This window comes from Anoplopoma fimbria, chromosome 16 (assembly GCF_027596085.1).
Source record: "Anoplopoma fimbria isolate UVic2021 breed Golden Eagle Sablefish chromosome 16, Afim_UVic_2022, whole genome shotgun sequence".
In the NCBI taxonomy this organism is placed as follows: Eukaryota; Metazoa; Chordata; class Actinopteri; order Perciformes; family Anoplopomatidae; genus Anoplopoma; species Anoplopoma fimbria.
Window position 1 is genome coordinate 18208758 of NC_072464.1, and position 16491 is coordinate 18225248.

At 38.4% G+C, this 16491-nt stretch overlaps 1 protein-coding gene across 2 annotated transcripts in view; it reads left to right on the forward strand.

Moving 5' to 3' along the window:
- The window catches only part of stxbp5l (syntaxin binding protein 5L), a 118329-nt gene that overhangs the window by 56861 nt on the left and 44977 nt on the right, over positions 1–16491 (forward strand). For both annotated transcript variants that reach the window (XM_054615401.1, XM_054615402.1), the window contains exons 4-5: positions 1677–1777; positions 8230–8364. In XM_054615401.1, coding sequence (XP_054471376.1) covers positions 1677–1777; positions 8230–8364 — 236 coding nt within the window. The remainder of the gene's footprint in view (positions 1–1676; positions 1778–8229; positions 8365–16491) is intronic.

Genomic DNA, 16491 nt, shown 5'->3' on the forward strand with positions numbered 1-16491 from the left:
GCCATCCAGACATCAAGATAATTATCCCATAATGGAGTTGTGGACCCGGCTATCAACCTGTCGGCCTCTCCCGTTCTCTTTTTTCCCCTGTCTGGTATGAATTTTCATTAGCGGCTGCTTCACCTCCTCTCACTCCTTCAGGTGACAGAAACAAACTCTATCAGCAAAGGAAATCATGTTCAAAATTACCCTTCAACTGTGAAATTAGATTAAAAATTAATTGTTCAAATTACCTGAGGATGCTGTTTTAGGATGGATAAGACTGCTTTAAACTAATCAGGGTGCAAATGTGAAAGACATTTATTCAAATCTTACAAGAAAAATCCAAACGAAAAGGAAAAAAAACATTGAAGCCTGTATCAGGCATTCTTATTTCCTAATTTCCTTTTTAAGCGCCAGGTTATCATCAACGCATCCCCATCAATCCTTTTGACATGGCTTAAGAGAAGCATATTCTTTGTTATTTGACTGAAAAGACAGGCGTCAAACAAAATAGGAGGCAGTAGGCTGAAAATGCTCAAATAATTTCTTTTTTTTTTAATTTCCTTTCTTCCCTGTTGAATTATGAAGATTATTTATGGTTCACTTTGCTAAAAGGCTTTAGTGATGAAGCATGTTTTAAGTGAGATGTGAGAGACACAGGTGGTACTTAAAGATGTAGTTCAGTCATTCATATTTAGAACTTGGATGAGGGGAAAAGGAGGATTTATTCAAGGATTAAGCATTTTTGCTAGACAATGCTTAATCCTTTCATTGTCTCAATGTGATAAATATTAGTTTCTTACAAGAATAATCACATTAAAGGCTAGTTTGTATACCGACATAGGACAAATTTATTATACAGCACTGTGTATGTCCAGTATCATTTGTACTCTTTAACTTTTTATTGTTATAGAGTAAAAATGTTTATATATTCAACAAATATATTTGCAATCCGAGTGAGACATTCAGGGAGTGGGGATAAAACATTCACCAATATGGAAATCATTGGTTCTCATCCTCCCTTGCGCTGTAGAGTCTTTAATCCACGATTAAGTTTGTAATCTAAAGCTAATTCTCCCTGGGCCCCAGGCTTTACAGTGATGCCCTGGTAAGAAAGCCGCACTGGGAATTTCACTGTAATTACAATCCTCAGAAATAGGAAACCAGCTGACATCATTTGAAAATACGTTTCTTCTCCATCTTCATCCAATTTTATATGATTCCATAAAAACCTTTTAGCACATTGTAATTCTAGTGGTACCCCGGGGGAAAAGGCTTCTCAGATCAGAATCCCCAAAATACAATCAATCATCACTAATGACTCTCTGTCTGTATTTTCTCTTTACTTCTTATTTATTAAGTCTCTTAGTCCCCATTCGCTCCCGAACAAAATGGCTGTATTTGACGTCCTTGTTCGTACAAAAGGTTTTTATATTGCTGTGTTTTCATGTGCTTTAATGTTTCCCTGACTCCTCACTCTCAGGCACAAAAGATCCGACAGAATGAAGCGTGCATTTATTCAAAATCCTGCATGCAGTTGTTTATTTTTGTTTGTTTGTTATTTTAGTTTTGTTCTTACAGTCAAATCAACCAGGACTACAGACATTGGTTCGATTAAAAAAAGCCAAGGTGTTTTCTGTGTCCGCATAATGATTAATTACTGATATATATATATTTTTTTTTTTACCTTTTAGGGGGCGCTGGTCACAGCCTGTGCAGACGACACACTTCACTTGTGGAATCTCCGTCAGAGGCGACCGGCTGTCCTCCATTCACTTAAATTCAATAGAGAGAGGTAAGCATTAATTCCACCAGATAAAACAAACATACACACACACACACACACACACACACACACACACACACACACACACACACACACACACACACACACACACACACACACACACACACACACACACACACACACACACACACACACACACACAGGTTCACCTCAAAAAACATCATGCGCACAATCTCCACACCTTGCTCCAGTGAAAGATGGATGTGACTGTCGGTGGTCAGTACATACTAATTTACACAGGCAGTCAGGGATGAAATCTCACCAACGACAGGAGCCCAATTCACAATAATGGCTGGAATACTTTATCTTGCATCCAGTAATTTCCAGCACCTTGACAGCTCTTATCAGAGATTTAAAATAGTTGTTCCTTATTTCACATATATGTATTACTTTTAGAACTCTTTTCCTAAAAACCCCTCTCCACTAGACAGTGCCCTCTAAGCTCCAGAAAGGCCCCTCCTCATAACACATTCCAAACCACCCAGCATATACTGGCTACTGAACCATCCCTCCACTGCAGCATCGGCATCGGTCAGAGCTTTCTCCACCAGGAAGACACATTTAATCAGTTCAGTCTGGTAGACAGGGAAGCAGAGTGTTGACAGGGCAAGGCCAGCTCCCCTGTCCTGCCTCTGATCATTTTTCACCCTGTCTGACAAACCTGAGAGGGAGGATCCGCTGGCTTGAAGCTCTCTCTCTTCTGTCTCAGCTGGCGACCCCTCCTGCCTGGTGAGGTGGCCCCTACTAACACCACCACAGGCTGTGAGAGCTGACTTCCCAGTGATTATTAAGCAGCTGAATCCATCTCCTTTGACATGTTGCCAGCCACCAACATCCTCAAGACACGTAATGCAGTTTTCACATGGCTAGGAACTGGCATCAACAGAGACAGCTGGTAGAATAACTTAAAGGGATAGTTCGGCTATGAAGTGGGGTTGTATGAGGTAGTTATCCATAGTTAGTCTTACAGTACAGGCGGTCAGCATTATTCCAGTTTAGAGGCAAAGCTATGTACCGCTGTGGACAGGGGCTGCAGTAAAACTACACCATCAATCTTTAATGGCAAATAATGGCTTCTAGATGCTGATGCTTGGCTTTGGAAACGTCTTCCCTCCTTTCTTCCTTGTGAGAAGCTCTGGGCCTCCTGGACGTACACAGAAGTGACTCAGTTGTCATAATAAATATTCTCAATGTCCTGCCTGAGCATTCTCACAAACAGGTCTGTTTAATCTGCGGGTGGCCACTGCAGTTGTTTACCCATACAGAGCACACAAGCACAGTCCACTATTTTTGTCCACAGGGCAAAACATCAAGCTATTGGTATGTGGTAAAACTAGGGCTACTGTGTCATGGCAGGGGTTTTAAGTGTGCAGGTTGGCAAAGTCTGTGTGAAGAAATTGAAAACCTTTTGAATTGTGTCTGCCTTAGTTCTAGGAAGAGCTCTCTAACTTTGCCATAAAGCATTGCATGCTCAACATAAGAGGACACTGTTTATAATATATGTTATAATATGTTCGCGTTATATTTTAGAATTCACCTTAAAGATAATATGGCACTGTTTACCTCAGTATGTGTGAATATTTAGTTCATTCCACATTTCATAACAGCAAACAAGACACACAAAGCAAAACACAAATACATCGTATTAACTTAGCAGCAAGATTCAAATATTTGATGTTATATGTCAAACAGAGGATGATTCTCCTAAATTCCTCTTCCTATACTGTGAATATGTTTTAAATGCTTCATATTTAAGTTGAACTTATATAACAGATAGAAATGTAGGATCTTTTCTTTTTTTCTTTTCTATCTCAGTTCATACTCTGCAGTCTTTCTGCAAGGGAGACAGCAACTAAAAGTTTATTTCCACCTTTTATAGAGTCATGGGCAAGGACGTTTAATGAATATGACTGCATTCCCACTGAATGTGATTGAATATGATCTGCCTTTCAAAAAGCAAATGAGGTGTAGGAAGTAAGTGTAAGACAATTGTCATCACAGGCATCCAACAAAATTACGTTGGGTAACTTTCCGTGACCAGCAGCACTCATAAATGCTGCTGTATGACTGAGAACACCGAGCCGCTACGCCTGAAGGCCCTTCCATCTCATATATTTTACATTTTATAACAATTTTTTTTTATTCTTCTTGTTCATGAAAATCACAGTGTTAATTCAAGTTTTATTTTTGAGGAGTTTCATGTAATCACCTACGCAACCCTGATTGCAATTACAAGTCAAGGACAGCTGAGTCACAGGGCATCATTTCTCTCTACTGAAACTTTCCATCACAAGAGAGCAAAATCTTTCTCGCAACTAAAAATATCAACGCTGTGAAAAAGCCACTTCCATAATGCAACGGAGCTTTAAGGGTAATGGGCTGGGGGAGTTTTTTAAATCCATTTACCCTCTGAAAGTCGTGAGTTAGGGACAGAACTTTGTGTCTCTGAGTCTCTGAGTTCAAGTCATTAGCAGCATGTGTAAGAACTTTTAGACCATTTTTACGACTTTATGTCAAACCTCGTTCAAATATTAATGGCTTTTTTTTAAACTGAGGAATCATGTAGTTTAAAACCCTAAATGTACATTCAGACAGCTGTAGGCAGCCACTGTTGCCGCAGTTGATTCCCATGTAAACACGTTGCCAGTCATCTTCCTGATCATATTTATACATTGCTTTTACTGCTGCAGAACCTCAATACATGAATCCTTTGTGGAATCATCACATACCAGTCCCTTTAAATCTGTCCACTTCAGATAGTCCACAGATTTTTTCTTTTACATTCATAGCCTAGTTGCTGGACCTTTCACATGTGTGATGCACATGCCCACACAAACACGCCCAGGTAAAGGTTAGGACAAATGCTTTGTATCAATATGTTGAAAACCTGTTTCAGTAGCTCTCTACCTGTCTTGTGATGCGATGTGGTAGGAAGCAGAGCCGGCCGCTCTCAGTGGCAGAGCAGTGAATCATGCTCTAAGATAAAAGGAGAAGAAGGGCATCGTGAGTCATCCATCATAGGCCGTGCCCTGACTTGCCTTTTAGCTCCGTCTCTCTAGACTGAATATCTGACAATTAGCACCCTAACACCCCGAAGAATTCCCCAAGAATAACTTCTTAATCACTGGAAATGGTGGAGGGAATTGTTTTTGTGTTAACTGTCAGTAGCTCGTGTCAGACACCCTCCTCGACTGTCATGCTGTTGTCACAAAGGATTTGAAGAATCTCCATCCCAAACAAAACACACACTACAATACATGAAAAATTGGCCACTTACTGTAGTTTTTTTTTTTGCACAGTACAAAGAGGAATTTGAGCTAATGTCTGTGGTTTTTGAGCTAAACAAGATAAAATCCTTGAGCAGTTGTGTCATGTCTGCTGCAGAGGAAATGACAATGCCAGTTTCCAAGATGATGTCACCAATTCAATTAATCTCTAAATCTTTTTACTTCATTAAGGGGATTTGCTTCTGGTCTTGCATTTGCCGGGCAGCTGGCAGCCAAACCCACGTCTCCTCGTTTCCTCTTTGATTGATAATTATAAGACCCATTGATCGGGCCTGGTCCGACTGTAAGGACTCAAAACTATGCCCTCGATTATCTACAAATTCACTTCTGGATCTGTATTTATCACTTCTTACCTCTTTCAACTTTCCGTCATCTTCTCATCCTTATTTTCCATTGAACTTTCCCCCTAAACCCATGTCGTGTATTGGACCCCTCCTGTGACATTTTATGTAAATGGGCAGCTCTTAACGGAGGTAATCAGTACTAAGAGCCCTCTCTGTAGAGGCCCAATTTTTTTCAATGGGAAAACATTATGACTCATCGACTTACTGCAGAGATGTTTTTGAAATACAGCACTTTAGTTGAATAACTATCAACAGTTTTACACAGTGAGATGTTCACCGTGCCTAATTCAAGTACGTTTTTGAAGAGGTTTAATAGATCTCGTCTGCTGCTTTCTGTGTAAAAGAATTACACCTACTTACCCTCAAAGGTCAGTAACTTCCTCAAACAAAGACATATGTAAATTTGGTGTGCTAAGGCTAAATGCATATCGTAAAAGGAAGAAGACTGTATAATCCTCTGTCACTCCAAACCTCCACCCCTGCCAGTTTGAATATAGTCATCTCCCCAAGCCCCTACAATCCTTATTGAATTGTCTGCCATCTCATCTGTCTTCTATCTAATAACCCTGCTGCTTGCTGGGTGGGTGGCTGCGGGGCTCGAGCCCAATGACCCCCCTCTAAGAGGTAATCAGCATGGACAGGGGTGACTTGGTGTGTGCAGATCTTTCTTCCCTGGTTAAGGTGATTATGAAGATGCAGCATGCTAAAGTCAGAGCAATAATGGTCTAAGCAGCCTCACATCATGATTATGTTTTATATGCGACATATATACCTTCCAAGGCTTCGTGGTTATTTATTTTGATTCACTTATATACAACAGGGTTTATAAAAGACCTGAAAGATGTGAAATTTGTTGATTTTTTTATTTTACTTAAAATGTTATAACAGACAGGCTGAAATTGACATTATAGGCTACCATAGTTTGTAAAGAAAATAAATCTTCCCTTCAAACAAAATTAGTTAACACTGTGGGTCTGATCGAAAGAGTTTGAGAAGTAGTGATTCGAGATGCGTTCAGGCACAGCAGAGTGTAGGTCGCCTGTTTGTTGGCAGTGCTCAGAACCAAATACACAATCACAGTAGTGATGGGTGTAAAAGTAAGTAAAATAGATTTGGAGCACAACAATCTCCGGTCGTGTTTACGTGCTGTAGTTAATGCAGCTAATCCAGATTGCTGATGTCCGCCAGATGTTCAGCCTTCCCAAGTTTTCCTCCAGCACTTTAACGTTTACTACACTGGTTCCTCACATCCAGCTCAAAACTCTGGTGGGCACTTTGTGCTATTTCAGTCACAATGTTCTGCTTTGTAGCTTTAGTTATGTGTAATCTTTCTTTAACTCTCTTACTTGTACGCGTAGGAGAACTCCATAAAGTAGCTCATCAACAACCCAGTGAGACAATATAAGTGGAGCAAAGAAGATATTTTCATTTCAATTGTGTCTATTATCTCTATTTATATGTAAAACGTCTTTGATATGACATGCAGTAAGAAAGCTGGGCTCCGCTAGTCATTGCACTGCCGCTTGCTTGACTGAAGTGCTGCAGGGCACACATTTCCGTTGATCAGGCCTCTTTTGAGCATCCAACAGCTTTTATTTCTTTCAAACAAACTATAGTTCCTGTCATTCATTTGTGTCATCTTAGGTGTACTGTATACTAGGGATACGTAGTTGATTTTCAGTTATCAGGTAAATCTCTTTGAATAAACCTTTAATACATTATTTGTAGTTCAGTGTTGAACTTGCCATGAATTATTGTTGGCCAGCTGAAGATTATACAATGATAACTTGATAAACTATGAATTAATTATCATTATTTATTACACATACTTTTTATGCAAAATCACAGGATGATTCATGAAAATCCATTGACCAAAATGTGTATTAAGTCACGTTTTATTAATCCTGTTTTACTATTTAAAGCTTTGAACAGAGGAGTGATGCTAAGTGCGCAGTGGTGGACCAGTTTAGCCTGTAATGCCTATTTCTACAAGTGCTCTTTGAAAAGCTATTTATAATGGCTTAGAGTGTAAAAGTTCTTCTAAGTGCCACTATAAAGGAGAACCGAATGTAGGTGAGAATAACCTTTAGCTAAGTCACTGCATTGTGGAGGAAAATAGATTTTTACTTTCCTGCTAAGTGAAAAATTGCTCTTGATTAAGACGTCAAGCCATGACTTCTGTGAATGAGTCAGCGTATAACTTCTACGGAGAAGGGCAGTTATTACCATTGAACTCTGGCTTAGGAAGTCTGCCAGTAGACGACAACTCAGCTAGAATGCAGTTGTAATCACTTTGTCTGTTGTCCAACAATTGTGTCATTGAATTACTGCATCAAAGCCCATGCTTGTTTGATTTATAACACTTGTGTTGTGCCCGATAATTACTTCATTTAATACACATTTTATCTGTAACATTTTGTAATAGGCAAAACATTTTGTCTGTGTTTTAGATTTGAATCAATTCATTTCGAACCATAATAGGTGTTTGCAAGTAATTAGTCTACTGCATAATATTTCACACAATTATGTACTGTTTACATAACTAAAACTTGAACCTAATTATTCTAATCCTTCTAATTGGCAGCTTGTGAGCACCTGGTTTGCCTGAAAGCAGAATGTGCACAATATTCAGAGGTGAATGTCAACAGGTGTGGAACAATGTGCTTAATGTACAAATTACACTGTTTAATTAGACAGTGCAGAAACACTCAGCTCTTCTGATCCTTCCAATCCTTGAAACAAACTGAATCATCGACCCCCCTTTTGTGACTGTTCATATCTTAACATCCTTTCTATCTCTCTCCTCCAGGATCACGTTCTGCCACCTTCCCTTTCAGAGCAAATGGCTGTATGTGGGGACAGAGCGTGGAAACACACACATCGTCAACATCGAGTCCTTCGTTTTGTCTGGATACGTCATCATGTGGAACAAGGCCATAGAACTGTAAGTTGCCATTGCTCCAAATACTGGAGTTGACAGACACAATGCTGATCAGTTATTGATGACTGTGAGGATATTTTAACGATGCCAGTGGTATAAATGGCAGTGGGTCGGGCAGTCAGTTGGTAGCAAAATATCAAATGGCACTTTACTAGGTTTTGTGTGCAGCCTTAATGCATTGTTTTCCTCAAAATAAGATTGGAAGAAAACATCTGTCAACAGGGGATACATAACTTGTTAATTTGTTTCCAGATGTCTCAAGAGGAGTAACCTCTTTAAAGGCTAAACTCTGGTCAAACTCATTTCACGGTTCGAATCTTGAATGTGAACAGTTAAAAAAGATTTAATCACAGACACAAAAAGTTTAAATGCAGCTCTACCCTGCCGATGCCTTTGGTTTATTGTCAGGTTCATTAATTAGCCACTCAGACAAGGTTCATTTGTTGGCATTATATATTTTTTTAGTTTCAGTTCTTTTATAGGAATTTTTTTTATAATAATAAAACAGTAATGTCTTTCATTTACATAGCTGTAGCTTTGGGAGAATATGTATATGTAATTGTATTTTTGATAATTTGATAATTATTTTTGATAATTGCTAAAATAACTTAAAGCCTAAACCGTCCTTTCCTCCACTTCAAATTGCCCCCAAACACACACACACACACACACACACACACACACACACACACACACACACACACACACACACACACACACACACACACACACACACACATTGAAACAAATGCCTTGTATTCAAAATCATCGGCTTGTTGGTGAATGGATGTTTGTGCTCCTGATGTTAAGGTGGGCCCATTTCTCACTAGTATTCAAACGTTGTTGTTCAGCCTCATTCAACTTAACAAACCGACCTTGCTGTTGGATGTATTTTATATTTCACATAATAACTATAAAAAATAAAAGATGTGATGGTGAATCAGTTTTTCCATAGCTTTGAGAAAACACATTTTGAACAACTGAAGACTGAATGAGTTGTTAAGATATATACATGTCACAGTGCTCCATAAAACAACAGCCTCTATCCTTCTATTGTGTTAACGCTCCCAGTTGGCAGTAACGATTCTCAATCTTACATAACACCTTACGTTTAGGCGTAATATTACTCGTCAATCAACAGAAGCCTTTATTCATTAGTTGACATGCACTTTTGTTTGTTGCAAGTTTTGACTGTGCAACTGAATTATGCTGCTCCGTTGCATTGTATGGCTGTTTGTTTCTGTTGGTTTCACCCACCTACGCAGCGCTCGTCTGGTGTTACCCTGACAAGTCCCCTGCTGCAGTGTCAGTCACAAGTCACTCTCATACCAAGCCATCGGGTTGCCTTCTGACAGCCCAAACTATAGTGAGCAGTCATAACACTGGTGTGTACGTGTGGGAGGTCTGTCTGCCAATCATTGCTAAAGTCTCGAGGCAGTGGATGGGATTTTAACAGGATATTTGGTTTGTTGATTTCTCATGACAGAGTGAACAGAGGACTTTTTTGATTTTGCACATCACATAAAATAACTTTCTTCTGTCTTAAAAGGTTTTTAATTTCTTCTTTTGTTTTTTATGTATTAGTTAATACTACTCAAGTAATTACTTGAACAAGTAATATTTAGCGCAAAAAAAAAATCACAATACATTAAAATGGTATCCCACAGTGGTGTGTCCCCTGAAAGAAATACAAAATATAAAATACTATTTCATATTCATGAAACATAACATTTAACTTTATTAGAAAAGAGCTAAGGGGCAATATATTATACAGCAAAGGTCACACTTTTAAAGGGTGAAGACACTGTTTAAATCTTCATCTAGTAGCTAGATGATCAATTTGCCTCATTCAAGTCACAATGGTTGATTGAAGGCATCGTAGATTAGTTTAATGGAAATGAACAGTTCTAGTGTCCAGAATCACTTCCTGTTTACTTTGTAGCACACTTTATTTAAATTCTGCCTTTCTATTTGAATAAACCAATTCTCAGTGGGGCATTTGTGCACTTTATGCTTCAATCAAAATCATCAAGCGAGCCTATTGCTTGGCTCCCAGAAGCTACCAACAGCATGTGTGAAGTATATTTGATGAGTTGTTCTCAATATATGGTAAAAACACACAGACAGATAGAGATTCCTTGTTTCAGTCTTAAATGTATCATTCCAGTCATATAGTTTTTACACAGGTAGATAATATATCCAATCAGAAGGTAGAGCAGGTTGTCCTTTAATTACAAGGCTAGTGGTTTGATCCCCGGCTACTCCTGTCCATATCTCAACGTTTCTTTGGACAACACACTAATTCCCAAGTTGCCCCCAAGCGCTTTGCATGGTTGGTCAGCCAGCATCGGTGAATGAATGTGTGAAAGCCCTTCGTCCGGTAAGACAGGAAATGCAATCCATTTACCTATTCATTCTCCTTTTTTGTCCTACCACCTTCATTAACCAATGTCCTGGGGGAAATCCTGGGGTATGCACAATATTGCACGCCCTGTTCCTGCCTCTCTTTGCACAGCAAGAGTCGAGTGCAAATTACTCTTTTGTTTCTTGTAAGGAGTCATTAACTGTGTCCAGTCAGAAAGAAACAGGTCTGAGCAGTTGTGTTACGTAACAGTATTTAGATAATTGAATTAACTTCGAATTTGAAACCTGCAGATATTCAGTTGATTTAAATATCCTGTAGCCAAGGAGCCTCGAAAAACACATTGGGGAGAGTGGAAATCTACTCTTGCCTTGAACTTGTGCATCCAATTTACTCTGAATATTTATTGAGTAGTTACTGACATATTGGAAGTTGAATCTTTGCTGTCATCTGGCCTATAAAGGGTCGGTTTGCTAACCTAACTTGCTGGTGAAAAGCCTGCATTCCAGGTAGCTCAAATGATTAAATTACTTAAGTTTGTAGTGTTGTGTTCGTATAAATATACAATGTGCAGAAATGTCAGGCAATAGAAAATAATACACCTTTTGGATTCAGCATAATAACATATTAAATAAAGATGGCATGCACACAACTACACAATGCTGCTCTGATTAAAGTGGTTAGAGCCCACAACCATCTCAACAAAAGATTTCTCTACACTCCGTATTATGTTCTGGTTTAGCATACACTGTAATATATTCTCTATTTTCTAATCGTCAGCACTCTGCACCTTTCTGAAGTGAAGTTCATTGAAAGTTGAACAAGAGAATGAATATTCTCTCATCAACAAAGGGCGACTGGGGAGTTTTTCCACTAAGCATGAATAGGGATGAGGGGGGACTTTTCTGTGTTTCCTGCAGTGGAACGTTGTGTGAGCGAGGGAGAACTCATCCACTCGTTCTACTGTGTACAAACCTCCGAGTGTGGGTCACACAGTATTTGTTGTGTGTTTACACATGTGTGCATTTGTGTTCTCACAGTGTTGGTTTGTGTGACAGACATTCACAGATGCATTTATTTAATATAGGCCAAAGTATGCGCTCTTGAAAATAATCTGTTATATCAACGATTCAACTGGGGCCCCTGTGCCCAAACAGGAGGGCCAGGCTCTCATTGAAATTCAAATGGATTTGCAAACATATTTAATGCACAATTTCATCTTCAGGAAATTCATTCCAAAATGAGATGCAAGGCGAAGTGGGAAAACACAGCAGCACACTGCTAGCGCTGCTTCAGTTCATAGATCCCTGTGATGAGCAGAATTTTGTTTACGCCTGGTGTCATGTCAGTCGTAATCAACATTGGCATGTTTGGCTCTTTCTATTATTGAGATTGTAAAATAAGAAATGAGCTTCCAGCGTACGTCTGGGTCCACATTTCTTTTTTTTTTACCTTAAAATCCAAGGTCATGCTCCAGAAATACTTGGGAGCAGAAATATATGGCAACAAGAACCATGTCTCCTGAAATATACCACTAATGTTCAAATACATTTGGAAAGAAATCTAATGCATCCAGGTTTTTTTAATCCAGAATATTTAAATTGCATTTAAAGGTCAGACAAATCTTACCTAAAAATAGACTGAAAGTCTAACTGTAGAAGCGTTGGACTACATATGCACAATGAATGTTGACCACCATGTGAGGCACAACCCCATATTCACCAGCCTATACCATGCTACCAGACTTAAGAATCACTAAGGGCACTATCGCTGTTCTTTTAAATTAATGTTGTGTCAAAAGTTAGCTAATGAAGAAAAATTTGTAGTGTTTCTAAACCTTTTTTAGCAGTGGGGTGTCTTGTTGTAGGATGACAAATGTAAGATGGTAATCTAATTACACTCATTCAATACTTAACTTCAGTCTTACCTTAATGCTCATTGATCTCGGGGGCATTATTGGATCTCTTTGTCTCATTTTAATTAAGAGAATGTTAACCAGTGCCTCTATGTGTGTTCTGGGGACATTCAAGGTCCATAAGCAGGCAGAGATAATAACCTTGTTTGTACTTTGTTAGTTGTTTTTACTCTGTTATTATTATGTTTCCATAGCACATCAGGGAGCGGAAACAGTGATAGAAAACAAAGATGCAGGAAGATAAGGACAATAACTTCAACTCTCTTGACTCCACTGTTCCAACCAATGCAGCAATAGTATATACTACCCACCTTCAAACTTAGTGGATATTAGACCCACACCCTATGCGGAATGAAACATCTGTTATTGTAAAGACAATGTTGCATTTTATCAGATAATCAGCCCATGCCTTTAGCTGCTCGATAGAACACAAAAACCAGACACAGCTGAGAGGCACAATCTTTTTTTTTCTCTGTCTATTCAGGAACAATGTCTTGTAAGCTTTATGCGTTGCCAATCCTTGTTGTGATTCATTGAGTCCGACAAAGGAGGGAATGAAATTCTCCCTTAATAAATTATGTATTGTGTTACAGATTAGGTCTGGAAATAGGTTAATAGATAATGAAGGCGAACCACATCTTAAGCTCTCTAGTGGTACATTGTTGGCTTTTTCTTTGTGCCAAAGAAAAACATGAATACAAAGATATCTTTTAAGATTACACCCAATATAAAAACTAATAATATGAAGTTCTTGCAACATGTAAGGAATCTTTCCGAAGTGGCTCCTAAATGGGATAAAGTTCACTGGCTTGAAACACAAAAACGTTACAAATCAGTTAACTTTCCAAAATTCAACATATTATTGTCCAACAAATCTCTTAACATTTTGATTTATTCACACCAACTTTGTTAACTGAGATAGTATGGTCAAACAATTTGTTCAATTAATTTCAGCAAATAATTTATGTGTATAAATAGTTGGCAAGTCTGTACATTATTGAAAAATATTTGTTTAAGCTATGTGACTTTACATTGGATTTATTTAAAAAAAGAAAAATAATAATTCGGAGCTCCCCTTTTCATCTCTGCAGATATATTATTCCTACCACTCTCTTCTCGTTTTGCTTCCTGCCTTATTCTCACATATTCAGACTGTACCTACACTGAGCTCACTGCGTGCCCAATAAATACATTTTTTATTTGACATTTAAGTAAACATCTGTGATGTTTTTATTTATTGTAGACATCTAGGAGACACACACATGTGATGTTATGTGATTATTTGTCAGTGTATATTCATACACCCGGTATACAAAATCAAACAGTTCATGTCCTTCATGTCCCTGAGGCTGACTTCTTACTTCCTGCCCTGCTTCCCTCCCTTTCATCTGTCGTGTTGATTATTTACCCTTTTCTAACTGTGTTGTGTTGCCATGGCTACGCTGGTCCTGCTGGTGCGCATGGTGTCTTTGCATTGCGTTTGTGATGTCAACAGCCTTGGTTGTCAATCTCGGGATGACTGCAATAAAAAAAAAAAGGTCCTTAAAACATATTAATGGATTTGCTTTTTTTGGTGCCTCATATAAGCTGTATTTAAAAGAATAGTGTTGATTCTAGTGTTGTCATTTATGCAGACTATATACACCTGCTAATCAACACAGGAGCCTGTTCCAGTATGCACTGGGCAAAAGGCAGGGAAGGTAGCCAGATTTCCAGATCTTCTGATCCACAACAGGCAGGATTGCTTAATAGTTTGTGTTTTTTGGTTTGGTCCTTAAGAAGATCTGGTAACATCATTGCTTAGCAAGCACAGGAACACCAGTACCTATAATGAAAGCTTTTAGACTGGCTAATTTGCTCATCTGTAAGTGTAACAATACCATTACATCTCTGAAGCCAAACAGAATAACCTAATTTAGCTTATTGCCCTAAAACCACAACACTTCACCAGCAACGCATTTTAGTCCTGTAGATACTTTTATGGCCAAAAAAAATCCCTGTTTTTTATTCTAAGAAAAGCAACATCAAAGTAATGAATGATTTTTATTTTATTTTAAGTAATACACAAATTTATTCAAGTACATCATTAGAGTATTTCATTAGCGGAATCACACGTTGGTAATACAATCAGTGTATTGTTAATTACTATTCTCTTAAGCAGACCTGGTCCCTATCTTTAAGCAATGTTATGTTTAGCAATACAGCCTCACACACAGTGTCTCAGAATATATTGCTGTACTAAGCTTTGGCAATCACTCTTCCAAACTTTATTTTCTTTCTGAAAACATTTTCATTGGCTTTGAGAGCATTTCAAAGGCTGGCCTTGTAAGCTGAAAGCCAAACTTTATCGGGAGTCACTCAGTCAGCCAGCAACTGTCCTCAGCTCACATATTTTTCTTCACAGTGTGAAGACTTTCTTCAACTGAAGGAAATGGCCTTCCACCCACAAAAGCAAGCATTCGCCCCTTAGTCACATCCCCCGCTATCCAACGTTCAATAACTGCTGTGAATTTTTCCTCTAAAACACCTCAATAACTCATAAACTCAAAAGGAAGTGACTGTAATTGCGTGGCACGGTGTGTTTGTGTGGTGTGGGTTTGTTGATGTGCAACAAAAGGTCTGGGGTCAAAAGTGCATGATGTTATATCAGGAAAAGGTTTTTCAGGTTAGTGTATTATTTGTTCTGGATGGCTGGTGTAGGAAGATTAGCTGTTGGCATTCATCTGTTGTGGCACTTCAGGACAGGTGTTGTGTATGGCAGATGATTTCTTTCTACTTTAAGTGCTGAATAGAAGTGTTTGAGAGCTTCCTGTGGTTTCATGTTTTTATCGCCTTCCAGCAGCATTCATTACTGAAAGGGCCCACAAACTTTTAGTAAACTCACATTTCAGCCACTGTGCTAAACTATCATGATTGTGCTAAATGACACTACGGTGAAATGTTCTGGTGACAAAGTGGTCCTTGTTTGGCTCTGAGATGCATGGACAGTGGCAATTAAATCAATTACTGCTGGAAATTTCAGTTGCCAGAATCTGATCACTAAATCGTGACATCCACTTCCTTTCTGGAAAACTGTGTTATTTGTTATCATCCCAACATTTACAGGCGATGTTAATCCATCAGCAACATATTTGTCTTCTGGGTTGATTTTGTTGGTGAAACATAAATTCCAGAATTATGCAATAGCTTCCTCTTGTTTAGGGTTATATAGCAGTTAAAGCTAAAACAGGCTGTGACTGTAACATAGTGGTCATGATTAGGTCTTGAGCAAGAGGATTAGGATCGACTTTGCATCATATCAAACAGTGGGGGTTCTTACTGGGTTTCAAGAGAGCAGAGGAGTGGAGCTCTTTGTTCAGATCTTAATGATATCTGCATGTAGCCTACTTATTAATACGTCACAAGGATATTTCAAATTGAATTATACTGTACTGTAAATGTACAATTGTGGTTCATGAAGAATTAATCCATCAGCGGTCTAGTTGACTTTTAGTTTAATATTATTGAATAAATACTTTGATATTGTCATGTGTGTGTATATATATATATATATACACACACAGTTATGTTTTGTTGTTGTGTCTCCCTGTTGAAAATGATTAGGAAAACAATCTCCTAAAAAGGGCCCAAAAATGTCACACACAATATAACTACAGTAAATTCCAAAGACAGAAGATGTCGTATCCTGTACTGATCGTAAAATTCTCTGAGGTAAATTTATGATAAATGATATTGGGCTATAAAAATAAATTGAATTGAAAAAGATGTATATAAACTCAGAGCCTGAACAGCCAACTTTTACTTGTATGCTACAGTAAAACCCTCTACTCATTACTTCCACGTACTCTCTGAA